We start from the raw sequence: 24,542 nt of genomic DNA, 5'->3' as shown, positions 1-24,542 counted from the left end.
CTATCGCAGGCGGGAGACGAGTCTCCAGCCGAGGTATAGAGCCACCGTTGCCCAAAGAGTCTCTCGCAACGGCGTCGGAATCAACAGCGACAGCAGGCTGTCGGTGGACGACGAGTTGCTGTTGCGGCCATTGGACAAACCTGGACCGATCATCGGTAGCGTCGATTTCTCGATCTCGGCGTCCTGCAACAATAAGCATAGCGACATCGGTCGCTCAGCATCACTTGGTACCTTTGTTCAATTCTAACCAAAATGAAACATTGTTGAAATTCAATATTCGGACAGCATTGCCAATGATTAGTTAATAAAATGAAGTACTAATGATATCAACGGCTAGGCCGCAATGTTGTTAAATGTGAAAATGGATATTCAAATGATAAACAGACTCCTCCGATACTCTCGCGAAGATTTTGGCGAAGGCGACCTGTTGTAAGTTTCTCCTCGATGTAGTAAAGTGAGAGAATGGTACGCGGGAAGAGGAACAGCGATCGACACGCGGGGTTAAGGTTCCTAATTGGGAGTGTCCTAATTGGACGGAATTACCGACGATCCCGGCACTCTCTTGCGGCTAAGCCTTCGACAGAGAGGGGAAAAGAAAGAAAGAAAACGCGACGCGGTCGTTTTATCGAGTCCCCCTTATCCCGGCGAATTTACACGGAGGTACGACGACGACGACGACGACGACGGCGTTGTAAGAGGGGAAATATCGCGTCGCTAAAGTCTACAACGTCTCTCCTCTCGCGGGCTCTCTGTTTTCTTTACGAAAACCATTTCTCGCGCGCAGACCACTCGCGACCCGGGGAAAAAAAAGGTTCAATTAAAGCCTGCTTATTAACGACACTAATTACCCAATTAACTTCCATTCCGTTGCTCCGAGTGATGCCTGCGGCTACTGGTATTGGTGAAGTCGACGCGCCGGCGGCGGCGGCGGCGCTGGGATTCTTTCTCGTGCCGAGAATCGTACAAATAGCTCGCGCGCAAAAAGGAATTCCGTTAGGACGTACTTATGAACGATACTTATTACCCAATTAGCTCGCGGTACCTTCGGACAAGACCGGTATAACGATTCCGCGTATCACAGCCCGACGATTCAGCGTTAAAAAAAAGAAGTTACGCGATGTCCTCCACGCGAGACGTCTCTCTGTGCAAATTTCTTGCAAATTCGTTTGCGATAACATCTGGTGAAAATTCTGTTTCTTTATACGGAAAATTTATCGTCCGCTTTTATCGATTCGAATTTTGAGACAAGCAATTTGACACGCAAATTAATATGTAAATTTACTCCGATATGTAATCGATACATTTTCTATAAAATATAAAAGTAATATCTTGTCCGGAGTAAAATATAATACAAGAAAACGCATAAGAAATTCATTACATTGGACCCAGCCAAAGTCCGAGAAAATTATCACAGATCTTGATGGCACGCTCTTGTAATATCCCGCGTGAAAGAACGATCTCCTGCCGCAGGACGATTAACTCCGGAGGGTTCCCTTTGTTTCTCCATTCCGCCCGCCTCCCGTCGACGTTATCTCAGCTTCGACCCGCGACTTCCGATTCCCGTCTCGTCTTAATCCACTCCGTGACCGGACGTGCAATAATAAACGCCCGGGGAAAGCCCAATCGCCAAGGCGGTGGGCTTTTATGGGATGACCATAATATCTGGGCAGCGTCGCCGACCCCACGGAGAAAGAGAGAGAGAGAAAGAAAGAGGAGGGGGAGGGAGAAAGTTCATGCTCTCTCACACCCTCGCAATCACGCACGGGAAAAACATTCGATTCGTCGTCGGCGCGTATAAGCGCGAGAGGAAAGATTATCTCGGATGTGGATAGGGCGGAAAGTAAGAGGAGTAGACGAGAACGTCACATTAAGGGAGAATTATGTGGGAGGGCGCGAGAGTGCTGCTCGTGTGGGAGCGCGTTCTGCTCGTCAATTAATAGTGTCCCTTCCTCGCCGCGGAATCGCACTGTTGACGGCTGACACCGAGGGGTGGAGCAGCCGCGAAGGGCGATCGAGGGAATCCTGTGATCAACGTTCGTTAATGTCTAATGCGTTACGCGAGAATCCCCGATCGACCACCTGCGACAGTAACCGAGACCACGAGATGGACTTTCTCTCTCCGCGCCCAACACGGACGTGTCGTTAGCCTGCGCATGTATGAACAGACACGGAGATATCGCCGTGACGCCGTTTTATAGCCCCGCAGTCCGGAAGAGAACGCTCGTTTTCGAGAAATACGATTCGCTACGAATGTCGGTTCGTGTACGTGCGCGAATAGAAAAACTTTATGTCAAAACTGTTTTACAGAAAGCAAAATACGAGAAGTGTCTCTTATCGATAAGATGAAATCCACGCGAAATGTTTTTTAAAATCAATATTTTAAAATAAAACTCTTTTTTTATGTAATATTTGATAACGTTCGATAAATGGTCGAGATATATGTATATTTGAATTGAACGCCCGAAGTTGTACGATCACACAAAGAAAAGCGGCGTCGTCACGACACCGTGAGTCAATTCACCGAAAAAAAAGAAGAAAACGAGGTCACGACTATCGGCGGCAGTAAAAACACTTCGCACACAAAAGAAAAGCACTGCGATCAAAAGTATATGTGTACAAAAATGCATGAATACAGATTAGAAAGCAAATTGCAGAAAAGACGCAATGCACTCCGCTTTATGACGAATGAATCGTAAAATGTAAATTTCCCCGTGATTGCCCCTCGTACTGCCACAACCGCAACCAATTCTTCAATACGCATCGCGAAAGGAAAATCAATATATTGCATTTCCGCGCTTACGTGCGCGAGCCATCGATATCGTTTGCCGCGGCGGCAAAGCACCGAAGGGGAGGAGGGGAGGGGGGAAACGACAGACAATTGGAAAATGAAGTAAGAGAGTCACGCGCACGCCTACCTCTCGGTTTATGCATCGCGCAATCCCCGAAATAAATCAATTTACGAACGGCGGGATAATCGCCGCGCCTATGAGTCAAGCGCGTATAGCGCTCGCGGCGATTTATCGCGAATTGTCGGTCGTCGACGGCAGGGAGAAAAAAAAATACCGGCAATTACGCACGAGCGGCTTTCGCGAGAGTGCAGCGCGATGCGAGCGATTAAACCGCACGCTCCTCTCTCTCTCTCTCTCTCTCTCGCTCTTTTCTTCCTCCGTCTCCGTTCCACCGTCGCCGGGGAACTCGCCGCGGCGTGACAGAGAGGCCTTACAATCGCGAGCGAGCGCGCGCGCGCGCGCGCCGCGCCGCGCGCGACTACTGGCAAGATAGATTATTGTGCAACGTAATTGCGCGGTTTGCCGTGGAAACGGCCAATCGTCCGGCTCTAAGGTTTCGCCGCGAAGACCAAGTAAGAAAAAGCCGATGGAAAACAGAAGTTGCGGTCGGCACGCTCGTTTGGTACGTGCAACGCGCTCTCCGCCGTTAAAAGCGAGCTGCGCCTGTCACGACGCGGTCAGCGATAGCAAAAGTGCCGTCGCGAAAACGAGACGTGGGACGCACGCGGAAACGCGCGTCATGCGCGACTTTTTGTCTTTTTTTTTAAATTTTTTTATTTTTTTTAGAACAAATCCTTGCTTTTCCAAGGCAGATAAACGGATAAGATAAAGAATTTCTCATTAGACCTGTTAATGCCATTGCTTACGGCCAATAATGACCGATAATTAAACGTCGATCACTACTAATTATCATGGCTATACTTCCATAAATGATAACTAGCTGCAGCCTGTGCAGTTGCCGTCAGTATTGCAGAAATTACCCACGACTTTCACTATTTTTCACGAGGCGATCGCTTATCAAGCGCGAATTATTATTATTATTATTATTACAACTACAGGCGTCTCGTTAGAGAGATGCATGGAGTATATTATATAAATTATCGGTGGACCTCGACGGGCGAAATCAGCACGGAGGCGCGGTGCGATAATAATTTTCCCGTTTCCCAATAAAGCGAGGGAACGGCAAGCCGGGAATTTCCGCGAGTGTTTGTTGCGCGTGACAAAGCGTTATAAATTTGCGCGCAGGTTACGCTGCAGTAGCGGCGACCGCGTTCCGCGAGAGGATATATAACTCGGAGTGCGGGAGTACCGCGCGGGTACCTGTATACCTCGGCCGAAGGTGAAAATAAGACGTAAATGAGAGTTAAGCGGTTCGCGTGCGGCGAGCGGTAGGCTATATACACGCGGCCCGAAGAACTATCGACTTTCTTGCATCGGGCCCCGGCTCCCCTCCCCCTCCCGCCCTTCTCTTTTAGCGGCTTGCCCTCGGCTTGCGCCATCGCAAAAAGATCCGTTATCTCGCGCCGCGCGATGAGGGTATACTAATGTATCAATTTGCGCGTCGGTCAGATCGTTTAAATGACTGTTGGATAAATGTCAGCCGACCGCTGCGCGTTTTGCCACCAGAGATCCGTCGCGGCGGCGTGTTATTTCGCGAAATGTGTGTATTGCTCCTTGTGCTACGTATATAGTATACCTATACGCGCGGAAACAAATCGGGTCGAGTTAGGATCGCGTCCGAGCTAAAATTTCGACAAGCAAGGATTCGGCGAGTATTCGTGAGTAATGAGTTTCGCGCCGGGGAGAGCGGGGAGTGTGCGTGTGTGTGTATACGCGGAGTATCGGGCATGCCCTCGCGGGAAATTGCCTGACTTCAATTTTCCGAGCGATACACGCGGAGTCGGCTATTTCGCTGTTTCTGACACGTTGAAGTACTATATCCAGCGTTTTACGAGCCCGGCCGCTCACCCATAATCCTGTATTACATAGAAACGCAAGTTACCAGGTGTATAACCCTCTCTATCCGGAGGTCAACGAAAACACGGCGAGAACGCGTATAGCTATTCGATTACCGAGGCGCAGGTATATAAAAGTGACGATCGGCCGAAAGGCTAATCGAGAGAGCGAGATAGACGAAACGCGCGGCGCGAGAGGTAGGAGCGAACAAGCGGGCGGAGGGCGGGGGCGGAGAGGGGCGGAGGAGGGGAGGGGAGGAGGGGAACTACGATTGCACGAGATAATTGAAGATAATTTTCTCGGCCCGTGGCCACGGCTCGTGCTGCCATGCCCACTTAACTTTCACGTAAGGGGATGTGGCCACTTAGCCGCTACATGCTCGCTTACTCTCCATGCATATGTAAAGCACCGTGCCGTCGGTGGTTTCCCCGTGAAACCATCGGGCGCGGAGGGGCACGGGGTGGCGAGAAGTTCATTTCCGTGATTTGTGCGACGTCTTTTCCGGAAGTATCCCGCGAAAAAGCTCGTTAGGATGCGTTCGGAAAAGCCGCCGACGCATTCGGTCGCGAGCACTTTGAGCACTTCGAGCACTTCGATGCTTTCACGACGTGTTTACAACGTAATTACGAATATCCGAGACAAGAGACTCGACAAATTATCCGACCCCGAGAATAATCCGCTTCGGGATTGAATAATTTTTTTCGATAGAAGCAAATTACTTTTATTGTGTACTTTACTGAGCGATGCGAGATAATTAAATTTCAACGTGAAAAATTTTTTTTCAAGACGATAGATGTAACGAGATATCGTTAGCCGCGACATCGACCGATCCGCGAACGATGTTGCCAGCGTGGTATTAATCTGACATTTCAATTTCTTCGAGCGCACGCGAAGAAGAGAGGGGCATGAAGACGACCCTGTCTGGGGGCTTCCAGAAGATCCCTCCGTTCGTATTATCAACAAGACGCTCCTCGAGTTACCGAGACGAGGAACTGATCGGTATCGGATCTCCTACGAGCGGGCGAGACGAAGAGATTTCTTCAATTTCACGGGTCTGTTCGCCCCCCCTCCCTCCCTCCCTCCCTCCCTTCAATTACCGGCACTTAACCAGCAATAATTAGACGTCCCGGGATTGGGTATCACGCCGGCGGACCTTTAAAGTGGATAAAAGCGAGGCGGAATAAAAGAGAAATGGCTCTTTCCACCTTGTTCATCTTACTATCCTTTCTCTCCCTCCCCGTCCACTTTCTCTTCTTCTTACTTTTCCTATTAGTGTCTCATCCCGCTGCCATTCACTTTCTTTCAATCCGCAACCGCAAATAAGAGTCGTCGTAAAACCGAGGGGAATTTTCTCGCTCATCGATACATATTTGATCGAACGACCCTCCGTACAGTCGTTTCAATGGACGAAGGAAGTGGATATCCCGTAATTCTGATTACTGTCGCGGCCAGTAATCAGAAACTTCCCGCATTAATTATACCCATTTCTTTCGCGTATTGCGGAGAACCGGATAAAACCCGACTCGGTGCCGTAATATTTACATTTGCGCAATATGTTTGTCTCGACTAATAATAGACAACGGGAAATTGCATTCGCATAATCGAATGGAGCGTTTGAAATTCAAATATTCAAGAAGAAGGATTGCCGCGTTCTCTCTAACGAGTTTCCCCGACATTTTTAGAGGAGGGAAATATTTATAATTAATCCGCGCGCGAGACGGTGGGCTGATATTAGCTTCGTTTTTAGCTGCAGAGAGGCGTTAGAAATATAATCTCGCGTATATATATAAAGTGTCGATCCATCAAAGCAATATCGCAGACACGTTTCATTACTGCGTTAATCTCGAAGATGATGACATCGCGCGCACGTTTCTACGTCCGTAATACCTATATATCTCCGAACCGCATTTCTCTATTTATTCTGCCGACCAATTCCCAATCGCCACTTTCTTTCGCTCCCGACCGCGAACAAGAGCGGAGCCGTCGTAAAATACCAGAGAAGGACCGTATCAGTCCGCGATACATATTTGATCGAACGACCGCTATGCGGGGAGGGGGAGGGTGGGAGGGTAGAAGGGGACGCGGGGTGGAGTTTTGATGAAGTGCCAGTGCCATCCGGGCCGTACACACGGGGGGCAATACTAGACGTCTCGACGGTGGTGAGCTGATATTTATTGCGCCTGTGGGACATCGCCGGTACCCTGATATAACTAAATTCACGTTTATGACCCCGCTCATGCGACGACGATAGTTTCTATATCTTTCTTAAGGAGGAGAAACACCTCTCCAGCCGCGAACTCCATCATCGTGGTGAGGCGCCTAAAAGTTTCGCGGCGGGATGGGAGGTATTGAATCATTTCGTGGCGCTATTAAATCCTGGATATCGGAAGAGAAATCTGGATACCGACCAAAATCGATACTTGTGAACGTGTTAATGGTGTTATCGAGGTAAATAGATACGGCCTGGTCAAATGAGATATAGATATATAGGAATGGAAGGAATTTCAGATAACAAGATATCCGGATAAAGTAAACTTTAATTATGTTGGATGAAATATGTTTTTTAAACTCGTGATCTTGAAAAAACGTAAATTTAGAGAGCACGTCTATAACACGCGCAAGAATAAAGGGCACATACGCGTCTATGAAATTCACAATATAATCTGTAAATTAAGCAATAGAAAATTTAGGGATTTTCGAGGGCGAGCGAAATTTCAAACTAAACACCCCGCCGGCGGACTTTTTGTCGCGTATTCGTTGCATTTTATAATACTCGCGACACAAGGGTAACTTTATGACAAATAAAAGCCTTCATGGGGAAGATGAAATTGCGATGCGCGGAGTGAAAAGTTACATGATGGCTCCCCGTGCGTGCAAAACGCGTGCCGTACAATTTTTACGCATGGCGTTTTACACCTGTACTCCTCTCGCCATAAACGCTTCTGTATTACGCCATCAGCGATGGCATCGACGGCGCGGAGAGAAAAGCGACGACAACGTCGGCGTGTTCGAAATTGGTGTTGGATAACCCGACTCGAAAGTAAAACATAATCTCGTGAATTATAAATGCGCAATGAAACACTTGATATAGATACTTTTAGATACAATATTCTAATTATTCTCGATGCATTAATGCGATCGAATGCGCGGAGGAGGAATACGAATTGCGGATTTAAATGGAAAAAAAGAACAACGCGCGAGAGCGTCACTCCGCAATCGAGATCCGCAATCTGCATTCCTCCCTCGCCACTCGATCAAATCGGAATTGCGGATCTCAATGTGAGGAGTAACGACGCGTGACTGGCGTGTAACACTGACCTTGGTCCTGCACGCGTGGAAATCACCGGCGATGTTCCTGAGATTGGCACCCACGCTCGTCCACGACTGCCTCTCGTTGAGAATCACGCCGAGGTGGCAGCGGCAGGTGGTACCGTTGCAGTTGCTCATCTCGACCGGGCCCATCTCCCCGACGGAGCTCTCCGAGGCGAAGCGTCTTCGCGGCCGTGGCCTTGGGCTCGGCAGCGGTGCACCGTTGCTGCTGACGTTGTTGCACTCGGGGAACTGGAAGGTCGCATCTCTCATCGGGCTGCTGGGGACAGAGACTGTCACCTGGGGCGACGGCGGTGGCAGCTGATCCATGGCCGATTGCACCAGGTCTGGCAGCGGCAAGCTCGACAGGTCCTCGACATTGCCGGGCTGCAGCCAGATCACCAGAGGTTGCTGGTGAGACCCGGAACCGCCGGATTGACGCGGCGCCCGATCTACGGAGCAAAAAAGGGAAAACATCTTTCAAGATTCTACGAAGACTTTTGTGTCCTTAGAATGTAACGCAGAGATAATCGCGAAAGAGATTGCTGTGTATCGACAGTAATTGGGAGTCGAGGAACGAAGTAACGGTTGGATCGATCGGCTCGTATATGTCATAATTAAGATTCTTCCCGTCTCGAAATGCATTTAACGGGCAGCGTGGTACTTGAATTAATGATGACCGCGATTTTACAGCTACCGTGCGCCGCGAACGAACGGTAATAACGCTCGCGCTCGTATCGCCACGCTTCATAACGACAATTGATTACACGCAAATTACGTTACACAATGGCAACTCGCCAGTGACCGGACTGAGACGGTTATACTTCGCATATAAGGTTTAATGCCACTAAGTGCGCGCTGCAAGGTAATGCAGTCCGAATATGGCGAGAGCGACATTGTTGGGTAATGATCGCTTTAAAATTTATAACGGGTGATCCGACCGCCTTCTGCTCGCGGTTTCGACATTTGCGGATGTTACGAGAGAATATACTCTCTCACGTGCAACTTTTACCTGGATACCGTAAGATATGTTTATGACGTTCGAATAAGGCTGTCGGAAAAATACTTACGCGAAATAAAGATATTAAAAGTAAACCGCGTTTAGAAATGTAAACCAATATCAGAATGTACATGTCAGTGCTTACAATTTCTTTGGCGCGAAGATCACGTCTGTTAAAACTGCGTCTGTTAAATTGCGCATAAGGTTTCTTTGCCGATCGTGATACAACAATGACATCGACAATCGTATTGATACGCGTCAGGCCTTGGAATCAACTGTTCCGAGCTCGAATAAACATACATTGGTATATCTACACTTGGAAAACGTGCGTTATCACGCGCCGCAGCAGACTGCCTGTCTCCCGTCTGGATATGTGTGCGCGGTTTTTATCTGCCACGGCTACGATTTCGTAGAACAGTCCTTCAACGATAAAGTCTCGACGCGCTGTCTCTCCCACTAACCGAGCGACACGCTTTGCGTTGCGCTTATGTCGTCGCTTATACGCCGTCAAGATTATACATCTTCCTCTTCGCTATCGTGTCATCGGTTGGCTATGTAGCTTTTATTCAGCGACCACGTCATCCCCTCTCGAGTTCAAGAAAAAAAAAAAAGAAGAAGAAGAATCCTAATACCGTCTGATGCAACGGAGAGTTAATTATAAATAAATATCGCGCCTCGTTCCACGATCGGATATCAATCGCGCCAGCTGCTGACGTCATCGCTTGCCCCCTTACAGATAACCGAGCAAATCGAGAGAGGGACACTTGTCCGCGTGTTACGAAACATAAATCGCGATATCATGCTCCTGCACTCCGCGGTTGCAACCTTGAAAGCGCGCATCGCGCGACTCCGGCGCGGCGCGGCCGCGGTGAAAGCGGCGTCCCTGCGGAAAGGCGCCTACCGTGCCGTAGGGTTCCAGAAACATTTAGACACAACATGGCCACTTTTTCATTTCGCACCGCGCGGACGCGTATATGCATATACAATCGCCATGCGTGACAAAATAACAATTCTGCCATTGCCTCGCGGCTGTCATTGTCTCGCGGTTCTCCTCTTTCTCTCCTGCTGCTGCCTCCGCTTCTCGTGTTCCCGCGCAAGCACACGTGGTTGCATCCTTGACATTTCGAGTAAACGTCCGTAATGGCTCGGGGCTCTTTCACTTGTGCAACGACACACACATCGTCGTCATCGCCTACATTCGATTAAAGCCGCTCGCCGTCGCGAAATCTTCTGCGAAGCGCTGCAGCGGCGGCAGCAGCAGCAACAGCAGCAGCAGCAGTCATAGTTGAGAAAGACAGAAGGAGAGAGAGAGAAAGAGATGCGCAGCCGGTCGCTCGCGCGCTTTTCACCGCTTGCAAAATATATACGCGTCGTATAGAGATGTGCAGCATCGACGCCCCATTGGCTTTCTACCTGTTTTTCCAGCCAAATGTCACTCGACCGGGCCCGCGTGAGAACACCCGCGCGCACGCTGGAACCTTTACGGAGAGAGATTTATAATAATCGAACTCGATATTTATTATGCCAAACACTCGCGACGTTGAAGGATTTACGCGTCTTTATATGCGCGACCTCACGTACGACTTCACGAAGAAATTGGCAATAGTTATATCTGTAACTCGGAGACATATATCTCTCTTTCGAAATTTGTTTCTAATTGACTCTGTTGGCTAATACGCGAACATTAGAAGCTATAAATTTGTTGGAAATAGCGTATATGGATGCATTTTGTGATGTAGAAAACGCGGGGAAAGATTGGAAAATATAATATCATAACGCTACATTTATGAATCTACGTTTATAATGTAATTAAAATTATCCAATTTTAGAATTTCAAGGAATATTACAGAGATCTCGAGAGAGTGAATTGATTTATTACGCGTTTCTGCCCGACCGTCAGCGTTATCAAAGGCAAGCTCGACGAAGCGTTTTCACTTTACGAAAAACACACGATCATCTCGCGGTCGCGGTTTTCCTATTACCTTTGTTCAACGGCGTATATCGGAAAGCTCGTCATGGCAAATCGCTGAAAAGGGTATAAAGTTCCAACGCGCGGCCCCGCGCGCGCACACGACGCATAAAAGGCGAAGGTTGCTCCGCGAGCAAAAAGTGCATCGCGCACGTGGCCAACACCCGCATGCACTCTTCGTGGTCTCGTGTGTGCACTTTGGCGTGTATATCTGGATCGAGCTATGTGCACACTCCAACGGTGGAGTGGGATAGAGACGTTGACCGACAAAGAGAAGAGCATAGAGAGAGCAGAAAGAGAGAAACGCGGGCGCGTATATACGTGTTCCGTGCGTACATGTGTGTGTGCCATGTGGTATATATGTACGAACGAGAGAACCAGAGAGAAAGAGAGAGAGAAATAAATAGAATAGGAGGCGGAGAGAAAAGAGGAAAGATCAACAGTGGGAGGAAGAGCGAGAGAAGGATGGAGAGAGAGAGAGACAGAGAAAGAGAGACGATGACTGCCGGTAGCATATGCGAGCACGTGAGTCACATGGAGCGCCCTTTGTACATAAGTGCAACGCAACTTGTTACAGTGTACGTATGTAACGGCGGGAGCCAGTTTCGATTGTGTGGGTGCTACGCGCGCGCCCGTGTTTCGCAGCTGTGTGTGTGTATGAGTGAGAGAGAGAGAGAGAGAGAGAGAGAGAGAGAGAGAGAGAGAGAGAGAGCGTCGAGAGGTAGTGGGCGGAAGTGGCCCGTTCAGGGAGGCTGGAACCACCTTGGCTTCCGCTATATTGAGCGCTAAGAATATACACAACCACCTTGTCCCACTCGCACTCTCACGTGGCACACGTGTTGTTGTCACTCGTCGCCCCCTCTTCGACATCGTTCTAAGGGTGGCTCGTCGCTTCTTTGCCTATCCAAAAAGAGAGAGAGAGAGAGAGAGAGAGAGCGTATGCGCGCGAGCCGCGCGGTGAACGCTGAACCGCACAAAGAACCCCTCTCAAGGCCGCGCCGGAGCTGCACAACGGCGCGCATACGCACGCGAATGCGTAAAATGCATCGCGGAGTACGCTGCTACCGTACTCCTCTCCGCGCGCGCTCATTCGCTCGCTCTGCCGCACTTTTTTTTATCGCGTCATTCTTTTTTTACACGCTTTTCCGGAACAATGGAACTACTAGCGACAGATGTACGCGGTAATTGCAACTACGTCGTTTCCCGCGTTTATCTGAGATCGGCCGTGATTCTGCCGTTTCAGGAAGGCGTCGATCGCGCGTTAATAAGCGCGTCTCGCGACGCCTTAGCTAATCAGTCGAGAAGAACACGAATCGGTGCGACATTCATATTATTCGAAGAATTTCCTTGTACTTGATACGTTAAGACTTAATCAAATCTAATTATATATATATATATATATAGGTATATATATATATATGTATATATATAAATTATGTATACGTTTCACTGTATGAGATCGTTAGCGAAAAGATTAAAATAAGATCTTTTTAATAACTTATTTGAATAAAAGTGAAATTTGCAATACAACCCATCGCCATTGGAAATGTATGTAGCTCGATAATATTAAAATTAACATTTTTCTTTTCTCTTTAGAAACTTCTTCTTTTGTTAGAAATAGAACCGACATTTCGCACGCATGCACATTTCCAGCAAAAGCTCCGGGTTTCCGCGATTCACTGCGGATTCAACTCGGGTAACGCGAATTGTGTGCTCGGTTTCGAATTCTCCAAAGCGCGCGCTGCACCACCACTTGAAAGGTTACACGTAACGATGCGCAACGTGAATCGATCGCGAAGCGAACAAAAAGGTCGGCCTGGCGGGCCCTCGTATACGGCCGCGCGTATACGCGCGTTGCGTTTTAAAGCTGGTTAATAAGAAGCGTCATTATCTATCGACGATTTTAGCGCGCTGACAATATTACCATTATTGCGATACCGCGCAATCGAAATGCTAAAAAATACACGTGCTGCAATACCACGTTGCGTCAACACCGCGCGCGATTACGACGCGAGCGATATTAGGCACGCATTTTCTATAACTAATCGTCTTGCCCAACGCGATTGCACTCGAGATTAAATTATTCCTGTCGATCGCGACTGACGACCGTGCGGGGTTCGATAATAAAACTCGATATCGCATTAATGTCAGTGATCGATTAAAATAAGTTGTGACTAAGTACATTAATTTGACTTGAAATTAATTACCTCTTAAAATTTCTAGAAAACGCGTAAAAAAAAACTACCGAGCCAAAAATTGGCAGCAATATTCGCTATAAGGCCGCGTTTCGGGCGATCCCCGGCTTCTTACGCAGCGGGTGCAATTTCGCCGTCCGTCGATTCGGCGCAACCGAATCACAATTATTAGCGCAACGGTCGCCCTCGGCCACCGTCATTATTCCGCGAGTCCTCCAGTAATAATAATCGGACGAGTTTCATAGCGGGCGGAGGCGCGCGCGGAACGGAAATCGATTCCTCGAAGGGCGGATTCGCCGAAGAAGCAGCGATCTGCGGGCACGGAGCTCTTCGGAGTTGCGCGCTCCGGGACACGTGCGGCGCAGAATGCGTTTCGTGAGTCGCGAAAATTAAATACAGTAGGTACCCTCCAACCCGCGCGCGCCCGTTGCACTCCCTCGCGATTGTCTCGTTCTTTTATCGCCCGCTCGCCTCACGAGTTCTCCGTCACGGTTCTTCATCCTGCCACCCGTCTCCACTTCCCCCCCTTCCCCTCCTCTTCCCCCCGTCGGGCGGACTGATAAATTCGCGGAGCGTGATTCGAGCCCATCGTTCATGCATGGAGGTAAAGACAAAGCAATAAAAGAGCGTAATATTTATTCGCTTCGTGTCTCTCACGAATTGTCCCCCTTTTTTCTTCCTCGTCATTGCGACATTAATTTTTCATGCACTCGTGTCTCGCTTTTTTTTTTTTTTTTATGCATTCGTCATCCTCGATAATAACGTAAATTTGTCGGATTTACGGGGATTATTTTACCCGCTCTCCGCGTCTCGGGAGTGAACTCAAACGATCGCGAGTGTGTTTATCGTCGCGTCCTCCTCGGCGCGCGAGCGAAAACGCTTATTTTCGACTCTCGAAGAGGAGGCGCACTTTGCTAAGTGTCGAGCGCGAAGATCGCACGAGGGCGAGCTCGGCGCATTAATCAGCGTGGTATTTGGGAACTCTGGGGACCATAGAGCCTTCAGTTAGCTGTACTTCATCAAAATGCACAGAGGATAGCGTCAACAGGCTATACGCGCGCGCTACACCACGGGGGGTTATTTTTAAAAATTGCGAAGGGCTTTTAATTAAAACGGTGTACACACGGCGCCTCTTTGACCGAATCACGTGTTAAGTTACTTTAACAAGTGACCGAATTGATGTGACGCGCAGATATAGCGGGGAGGAGGAGGAGAACGAGGAGTGGAGGCAAGAAATGTGTATAGGTAAAGGGTTGTAAAGCGCGTGTAAAGGAATAAAATAAAAAAAAGAGGAGAGAACGATTCGTTCCGCGGCGTGCACGGGGAATCACCGAGAGAGGTGCACTTGACTTTCACGCTCGATGAAATTTCGATGACCGACCGCGATAAATTTATAATACGCGTCGGTGCAACCGCAGGCGCAAGAGGAGAGGGAGAGAGAGAGAGATAGAGCCCGCGTAGATAAAATCTGCCGAATTTCATGAGCCGGTGGATACGCGTGCCCCTATCTGATCCGGTCTACCAGAAACGCGGGGCTCCGAGGGACCGTAAAAATGCTTTACACCGTACGAGAAGTGACGAAGTGAATATCCGCTCTCGTGTATGAATATTAATCGCCGCAGGTAGTTAGGAGATTGCCAAAATTCGCGAAGAGCCTGTTGACTACTTCAATCAGCGGCCTAATTAACAGATCGGAATGATGCCCGTCGAAGATAAATATTCATTTGCGAGGTATGAACAACGGCTCTCATCAGCTGCGAACACGCTCGCAATAAATAATTCAACGAATGTAGAAAATTAATTCCGTATTATTTGAATCACGAAAATTTCTCGAATTTAAATTAATGTTAAAAACATTTGTGTACTTTATAGTTTCCTCCGCTTAGTATTGCTATGCTCCACGTGTGCTGGTCGTAATGTGAATTATTCAAGTTCTCATTATACTTATGTAATTATAATAACATACACATTGTAAAAACTAAAACGGTAATGCACAGTCTGTAATTAAAGAGCGAAAGAAAATGCAGACTGTTAATTTTTTGTTGCTATCCTGATTACTTCGAATCGTTGTATATCACGTAATTCTAAATTCCAGCGATCGCTTCTTTATATACCGATCATCGACGTTTGCGTAACGATCAACGACCGCTGACCATCGGCAATTAATTAAATGTCTATTTCCGTGCGCCGTGCGGAAATCGCTGGAACGCGCGTTTATATTACCGTTTCTCCGACGTTGCCTTTCGCGCGTACGAGCTGATTTATCGACGTTTAACGAGGCGTTTCTCCGGCAGAGAAAAACGCGGAAGATCGGAAGGAGAGAGGAAGAAAGCAAGAAGGCGAAAGAGAGAGAGAGAGGGAGAAAAATTCGATAAACTCGACGAGCGAATAGATAAAAAGAAGCGACGTCGCGCCCTCGAGTGTCTGCTTTGCGACGAGATAAAGCGCGGTTTATGCGCGACGATAACGGATCGCCGATGAGGGAAAGAGGGACAGAAAGAGATTGGAGTCCTCCGTCCGAGTGAGGGATGCGATGAATTTTTGAAGAATTCTGTCAATAGCAGTCGCTCTCTCGCGAGTATGAATGGCGGGAGGGGCGGCGGTTCGCGGCAGAAACCCGGCAATCTACAATGACGAATTCCTTTCAATATTTCATAAGGTCTATAGACTCGAGTCACTGTTCTCATCCCGACGGCATCGATCGCCAGTCTGCCACTACTAAGTGGAATATCTTTGATAAATCAAGCAAGTCATAGTCGAAGTTTTCACACTCGGCTTGTCGCCGACGAGAAAGACCTTCTACGGCGAGGTAGAACGGCAATGTAATTAACAATTTCTAATTATGTTTAAATTAAAATTTATTAATGGGAAATATTCGGGCACATAGTTTCAAGCGTAACATCGGCATCTTTACTCTAATATTGTGAGCAGCTGGTACGATGATAGTTTACGAGAGAGAGAGAGAGAGAGAGAGAGAGAGAGAGAGAAACATAATATGAAGTTCAGTATCAAGTGCATATCACGTTACCAGTCATCCGATCTTTCTCGTGCCGGGAAATCAAACTCCTCCGATTAGAGCGATTGCGATCATTTGATTCGTCTTATCGAACGACTTGTGGGAAAGAAGCGTGAGAGGAGAAAGCGAGATAAATCGCCTTGTTCGAAACGTCACTCGTTCAATCGTTTCGGAAAATTGTATCGCGAGTCAGTATTGCGCGGACGCAAGTCTATCGTAATTTCGGTCGTATCAAGTGTACTTTGTGTTACTCAAACGTGATAAATTCCGAGTAAACGTCTCATTAGAGCACACGCCCCGTCCGGATTGATCCTATCTTTAAAAAAGGCCATAGGAGGTGGCCGTCTCTTAAAATACATTTGGGACGCGCGCGCGTAATCGCGATTGCCGCACTCTCGGCGAGGCGTTTGTTCGCGCGAGAGTCGCACGAGATGACGAGGGGGAAGTTTTCTGCAAATGTTACGAGAAGACTCTCTCCGTGCGTTGTGCGCGCGCGCGTGGTGCGGGAATGCCCACAGCTGTTCCTATAAATAACAACCCCCGATTTGATGCAACCACGCGAGTGCTCGCGGCGGCAATTCTGCATCTTCTCTCGCGAAAGCGCGGCAACTATGGTTATTGACCCCCGTGCAACGTGCGCGCGGCCCGGCACTATTTCCGTTCGCGAAATAATGGGCCCGAACATCGTAACGTGTGATTTTAACGCGCGCAGGATAGACCGAGGAGTCCTCGTGTTGGTCGGCGTATCGGCACTAGACTCCTCGACGGAAATTATTTATTCAATATTACTCGTGTAAATAACTGAAGAACGTTGATTTTCATATATTATAGTTCTTTGGAACGCTATTCGAAATTTCTTATTTAAAAAATTTCATTTTCTTTAGTAAAAAGCGTGCAGAATCTCATTTCGATAAATTTTTAAAATAATTATGTATTGATGAAAAAATTGGTAATCTCTAAACTAGATTGGAGATAAACGCTTGACATTCGGAAATCCAACGATGAGAGAATAAAATAATACGATTTCGCTGTATAATGTCGCGCCTAGTTAATGAAAATTACGCGAATGGCGGAATAAGAGCAACGTGCGTTTGCATTAAAACGATGTATTACGATTGAAGATTTGATTATTGCACACGGCACGGGTAATTACGTTCTGCCGGACGCACGGCTTTATTCGCGGCGAGAGCAAAATGCAATAAAATATATTACACAATGTGAAGCGGGGGATTTATCCGCGGATTACATTATCCATCACGGTCGAAAGATTAAATCTCCATAAATTATTCGTTGTACCAACGATATTCATTAACGGCGCGGTTCAAATAGCCGCGAAGTGTTACAGCAGTAATGTGCGGTAAGCGTTACCGCATGCGTACTCTGTCTATATCTCGATATACATTTTTAACATAAAATTATATTATCGCGACAATTTCTGTAAGGACTTTTCAATCGAAATTATCGAACCGCATTGCGGTTAAATAACGAAGGAAGTAATTTTTCTTACATTCGCGTCCCGCCAGAAAAAAAGAATAAAACTTAATTTCTTACGTTCGCGGCGCTGCCCCACTTGTTAGCAGCCAATATCAAAGATTTATAGTTTCAGATCGATCGATCGCGCGACAGCAATTTTCTACGTATATACTGCAATAGCGTATGCCGTAATAACGTTTTTATTGGTATAGGAGATCGCTCGGAACCACTCCGCGCCTTACCGAGGCTTCGTCGGGGATTGAGTGCCAGGGCTCTTGTGGATTTTCTACTTGATTTACAGAGCGGCGAGGCGTACGCGCTGGCGAGAAAAGGAGAGAGAGAAAGAGAGCGGAAGAGAGAAAGAGAGCGAGAGAGAGAGCAATCGATGATGTCACGCACTTGCGGTTGATAGCCGCAATCTCTCTGCGAGGTGCGCCGGCACGATCGACATCCGAGATTCGGACTTCGTCGCGGCCGGGGCCTCGCGTTGCATCGCGTTTTATAGCGCGTTTTACTGCGTGTGCTGTGGCTGACCAGTGGACTCTCTCTCTTTCTCTTTCTCTACACGTCGCCGATCCTCCTCGCTCCTCTGGTCTCTCCTCTCTTTTCTCTGTAAAGGAGGCACGACCAGCGGAGCAGGGTCATGGCCGGACATCGTCTGCCGTACTCTCCCTCTCTCTCTCTTTTGCTCGATGCTCTACACCCACACTACATCTGTTTTACCCGCGTATACGATCCATTCTCCTTCTTCTCGCTGCACTCTCGTTTGGATTTTACTGTGCGCCGAATATGAGCCGTCGCGATCTCGCGAGAAACGTCCTGCGCTCCGTCTCGCCACGATCGAATAGATTTGAAGATTTTTTTTTTTTAAACGAAAATTACGAGGCCAAGAACGTTACTGCGCAATTTACACACGACGTGTGTCAGAGCTTATCTATTTTCTAGCGACTGTCACGCTACTAGGAGGCGTCTTACCAGTTCGAAATAACAGAACTTCAAAGAGGAATAAATTAAATTTATATCAATAAAATGTACAAAATATCTTTGATATTGAATTATTTGAAATTGAATTGTAACTTCAATTACTTCACAGTCAGATATACTTCACGGATAAAATATGAGTTTTACGAATTTCGGTTGTCTTTATTTCAAAAGAGCGCATTTTAAATGTCAAATTAATAAAGATAAAAAAACTGTAGAAATAATACTTGCCATTTCACTCAACTTGATGTAACATTTGCCAAAAAGTGATCACGGGATAGTGCTGTGTATATATTGCGGAGAATGCTCGAAGTGGTTTTGCGGTTTTTGTCTATCACCTTTTGACGTCAAAGGCGCACGCGCCTGAGGCATTGCGCGAAAATGAGAATCAAGGTGTCCAGCTCTCGCTACTTGGGAATGGACCAAACGAAATGTTCCGACGGTGATTCACGGCGGGACAATGACCCCGATCAATGATATCATTTTTGTCAATATGGTGCAATACCTACGGAAAATTAAAAGTTCCACGGTATCTCCGAAATAAGATGCTTTAAAAAAATACGGCTCGTATTCTTACCAAGTAATTGCAAATATAATTTAACATAGACGAATATTAATTTCAATTTTTATTTGTCTAATAAGAAAAACGTGCACAGCATATGTATCAGTTGCTTTCAAATGACACTTTTGTTAATTTTACAAGGAGAGTGCAACTTAATATCTCCGCGACGTAAGTGACGTATATACTTTTCTCTCGAAGTGATCCGTATGAATTATTTACGACGCGTAAGAAATTAATCATTCTGGGTGCAAGAATTAAAATGTCACGCGCGGATCCCTCGCGTCTTTCTTGCGTTACTCCGAATTGTTCCCCGCCGCAACCACGTGTTGCACTACAGAATTCTAGCCGAGATGCTATCGACCTTACTACGCTCTCAACCGTCAGTGAGTTAGCTTTAGTGATTGATAGTTTGAAGGTTCTAGGTAGCATTAACAACACATGCACGACAGCGAAACTAACGCTTTGGTTATTCGTAAAATTGTAGTGATCTGTGAATAAATCAAGGACTTTTTATTTTATTTTGAAAAAATCAACATTTATTTAAACAAAATCTTAATTATAATTTTTGATTTTTTAAAAATTTTGGTATTTATTTGGATAATAATCTTAGTTATAATCTCTTATAATATTAACACTATTAATAATATTTAAAATGACAGACTTTTTTCTCATATGCTCACTTGTTATTTTCTAATATATTAATGTCTAAACAATCTAAAGAAAGTATGGCACATGCTGTGCTTTATTTCCAATAGTATCACGCTTTATTCACAATTAACACGCAAATAGAGGTAGCAAAGTTTTCTATCTATATCTCATGGTATAATCGCTCTCGTAAATGTCAATGTAAGTAATTTCTCTTTCCTATCTTATTCTAATGATAATTACTCTTAATCAGTTCTTTCCTATCATTACTTTTAAAATAATTGATAAAAAAATTATACTCCTCCAACTAAATCATAACGATAAATTCTGGCCTATACATCAATACGCTCTTCGGGAGAAACAAATCGCTCTAAGTGTACTCTCGCGCCGAGAATATCAATTTTTTTTTCCAATCTTTTGTCTTCAATTGCGATAATATCGTTTAATTTCCACTCATCAAGCGTTATCTTTTCTATACGTGGAATCACCTATCTCTTCCAATGATTTCATTATCTCGGAGGTGCGAGACCGAAAACATAAATTTATACGCACGTGACGCTACGACCTGTCAATTATTCCTCTCTATCTTTATAGTGGGCTTTTTCCGAAAGAAGACGTTTCAGAGAGTGCTTGCACTGACGGCGTATATACTTAAAAAGTGAGCACAACTCACGATTTCGCGACGGATGATGGGCGTTCCTGCTTCGGAGGGCATTCTGCAGGGTCATATACAGGTGCATTATCAGTTGCTCATCCGTCGTCGTCGTGCCCTCGTCGCTGGTGGGCGGTAAAAACGGTATCGCCATGATGCTCCTCTCTCGTTTTACTCTTCGATCGAGGCAATTTGTAGCTCGAGAGTCCAATTGGAGCCTACGTGCTCGTCACCGCACCCACCTTGTCCGGGATCGACTCGCACTGCAACCGAACCAAACAATGTCTGTTTTTGAGTTCACTGGTCACTTTCCCGAAAACCCCCCCTCTCGCCCCTCCCCCCCTCGTCGTTTCCCGCAGTTTCTATCTGATCTCCGTGCCGTAAGAATCGTAAACGCGTTAGAAAACGCCGCACGTGATCGGCAAGAGTTCACCGGCGCACGCTTTCGTTCATCTCTCGGATCGCACGTGACGCGCGCGCGCGCACGCAGATCCCCCGTAAAGGATGCTATTGTCTCTTCATACGTTTCTCGAATTTCTCAGAATCACCAGACTTTTCTTGAAGTCCGATGAAACTGTCCTTGCGTCGGTCACGCTCTCGAGACGAAGAAAAAGAAAAGGGGGAGGAGGGGAGGGGGAAAAAAAAGAAAGATCACTTTCGCAGTAAGGAAATCACCTGCTGAGAATCACGAAGATAAGAAATTGTCCCTTGTCACGGTTGTTGTTGACCGGGCTGCTCGAATGCACTGTATGGAGCACGTCGGATTCGCCGTTGACTCCTCGAGAGATGGAGAGACAAAAAATTCTGGAGCACAAACGCGTGATCGCTCTCGCAGTTGTCCAGCTGGCGATCGCACCAATTGATGGTTCACCTCACTCGTAACACATACGGGGGGAGAGTCGACCGTAACATCGGGTCACCCTCGGAGCTCCTCCGCGGACCAGAGATCAGCTCGATAGTTCCACAAGCAACAAACAACACCCGCCACGCGAACTTGTCCTCTTTGGCGCGATATATCACACGCGTGTATCTCTGATGAGCGGCGCGCGTAAAACAGGCAGCGACCGAAAAAGAAAATAAGCAGCGAGAAGACGAGAATTACGGAGCGACACGAGATCTCTCGACTGAGCTCAGGGTAAACGGAGAAACACGTCTGTTCTACTCGAGGTCTGGCGTGGTAATGATTCTGTGCTTTCGCAGCCACTCGGTCCGCACGTTCTGCCTCGCGGTGGCAACCGGCTCCGCTTCCCTCACTCCGCTTTCCCGCGCGACCGATTGGTCGAACGGTGGGGGTGCGTGCGCGCGCAGCCTATGGAAATAAACTGGTGGTGAGGGTAGCCGATTTACTTTGGGGTGGGGAACGCGCGAGAAGCGTGACAATACATTGTCTTGCTCTTCGGGACGCAGCGAGTGAGCTCCGTTTGAACGCTAACATTTACTGCAATCATGTTTTTGCAATCGTCAGACACCACGGTGTATCCAGTATCCGCGTAGCGTATACGAGGAATACTCTAATATGCTAAGATATTGCATCTTTAATTATAAAGAAAAAATTAAATATATTTAAAAAAGTAAATATTAATTTACGCTATTAATTAAAAGAGATATATATGATTAATAATATTATTAGCATATAACTATGCAAAAACAGAAAATCAGATAAAGACAGATTTTTTTCTTTTGTTCTACCTCTTTTTATTTTAATTTTAGATGTCAGAAATTGTCCAGCATGAATCTTTTTTATAAAATATTATAAAATACTTTGTACAATTTTTTCTTTATGACGTTCGCTCTCTCGAACATTTCATGCTTTTTTTTTTGCTTTGATTTCCCTATGGCTTTTCGTGCAGTAGACGTTGATACGAGGGCGACTCGGCGTCCGCGCTTGGAAGACGCAAAGTGCAACTCAGTGGCGCGCGCGACGCGGTCTCGGGACACAGCGGAGCGTGTAGCATGTAGCAATGGGATCTCGACGAGGGAGAGAGTGAGAGGCCACGCACACACGGGCGTACCGACGCTCGCGTGTATCTCGGAGCCGTAAAGGCGCGTATGACACGACAAAACGACACTCGAGCGCAACTGCGCAGTTTACGCGGCCGAGTACGAGCACCGTACTCGGGGGGGGGGGTGGGGGTGCGGCCACGAATCGGAAACATTTACTTTACCACCGTTAAAATTAAACTCCCGGGAAAGCTGAAAAAGTTAAACGTTACTTTCATGCGCGTATATATCTTCGTTTCTCGTTTTAATTTCAGTTGTTCAATTTTACCGATTTTTCGATTTTTTTTTTTTTTTTGTATTAACGGGATTCCTCGATATAGCGTAATATTTCGCGTTCAACGCGAAATATTACGCTACTGGTCTTGATTCGTGCAGCGGCGGAAATATTTTTTGCACATAGATTTTTTTCTTGATATTAACGATAAATATTCGCCGATATATCATCATCGATATCGTTGGCTTTCCCTGCGATTTACAAGCGATAATAACAGACGCTCGAGCGATAATGAATATCGGTCTGCAGTGTCAAAGATCAATTTTAATCGCTCGAATGACTACACGCCGAGTTAATGAGCTCGGACGTACTTATAATTAATTAGGAGCGGATGGGCGAATCGAAAGAACACGAGACAACTTGCTCACGCTTAATTCCCCGATAATTTGCGACAAAACGCGAACGATATTCGCGGCATCGTCACGGTTGAGTCCTTATTTTGCGCGGTCGATGAATGGACGAGAAAACGGAGAAACAAGAATACAATACGCTGCCATTGCGCGCGCTGATTCATGATGCATACGATGCACCGTGCGCCGGCTACACGAGAGCGCGACTACATAAATAAATATGAGCATATTGGCTTGCGCGAGGGCATGCGCGACGCGCGTGAAAATCGGAATCGTATACATTCAACGTGGATCAAGGAAAATGTCAGTGTATTATCATAATAATGTTACTTTTCTTTTTGTCGTACGAATAAAATTCGCGCAAATTTTAATCGCGCATTCTGCATGCAATAAAATCCAATTCGAAAATATTTAACACGGTCGAGAATCACGTGTCGCGGAAATGTGTCGCGCACGTGCTTTCTTTCATTTCACCTTTGTAGATCTAATTTTAACACTCGAAGCACTGGAAACGCAGTTTCATTCGAGAACGAGATTCGCGTTCGATCAATCGACGTAAAAAAAAAGAAACGGAATGCACTTCACTTTTACTCTACGAATTTTCATTCATTGATGCATAACGCAACGTCGGTACACGAGCGCGTTAAACAATCTCGAAAGCGTGAACATGAGCGCCACTCGAATCGATAGACAATCGACGTGACGTCTCTTTGGCGTACGCACTGCGGAGAGAGAGAGAAAGAGAGAGAGAGAGAGAGAGAGAGAGAGAGAGAGAGAGAAAGTGAAAGATAAAGAGAGAACGGGAGAGAACAGCAGATTAATGTCAGGAGTGGAGAGACACTGTCATTGGATATCGGATGTGGGAGTTAAAGGCCAGGTGAATCTCTCGGCGCGTCGGGGGATGACGTTACAGAGAGATGACATTACCACTGTAGAACGTGTGGAAACTGGAGTCGGTGCGCGCGCGCATGTATGTGCGTGTGTGTGTCGAAATGTGCGCGTCCGTGGTTCGACGGAATGGCCATGTCGTTCGTTATCGAATGGACGCTTATATCGGCTGCGATGCGTGAGATACAGCCGCGCGGTCATCGCCGCCGATAATTTTCGCGCGCGAAAATTTCAGCGGCGACGACGCTGAAATTCTCAGCGGGAGAGCCTTGGAACCTTGGGATTCTCTCGCGGTGGATCGATACGCGAACTTCATCGCGCGTCTTGCAGGAACTGCTCGTTATGAGAGACGCCACTTCTACGAAGCCAATTGTCTCAATGTACGTAAAAGTCAAAGAGACGACTTCAGGGAGGGACCGAGTTGATTGCGCCGTCATTGTACGAGTAGTCGATTCGCTTAACGAAGTTAAACTTAGTTGCGA

At 46.9% G+C, this 24,542-nt stretch overlaps 1 protein-coding gene across 1 annotated transcript; it reads right to left on the bottom strand.

Annotated features, from left to right (window-relative positions):
• Positions 1-21,733, bottom strand: LOC105451515. The gene is made up of 4 exons (XM_011692008.1): positions 21,223-21,733; positions 20,569-20,810; positions 8,064-8,506; positions 1-183 (listed from the first exon to the last, which is right to left on the bottom strand). The coding sequence occupies exons 2-4, from the start codon at positions 20,699-20,701 to the stop codon at positions 1-3; spliced, it is 759 nt and encodes a 252-aa protein (XP_011690310.1). The 5' UTR covers positions 20,702-20,810; positions 21,223-21,733.
• Between the last annotated feature and the right edge of the window lie 2,809 nt (positions 21,734-24,542).

Source organism: Wasmannia auropunctata, unplaced genomic scaffold (assembly GCF_000956235.1).
Source record: "Wasmannia auropunctata unplaced genomic scaffold, wasmannia.A_1.0 LD336050.1, whole genome shotgun sequence".
NCBI lineage: Eukaryota > Metazoa > Arthropoda > Insecta > Hymenoptera > Formicidae > Wasmannia > Wasmannia auropunctata.
The sequence above is the reverse complement of the archived record's forward strand: the minus strand, read 5'-3'. Positions and strand labels throughout refer to the sequence as shown.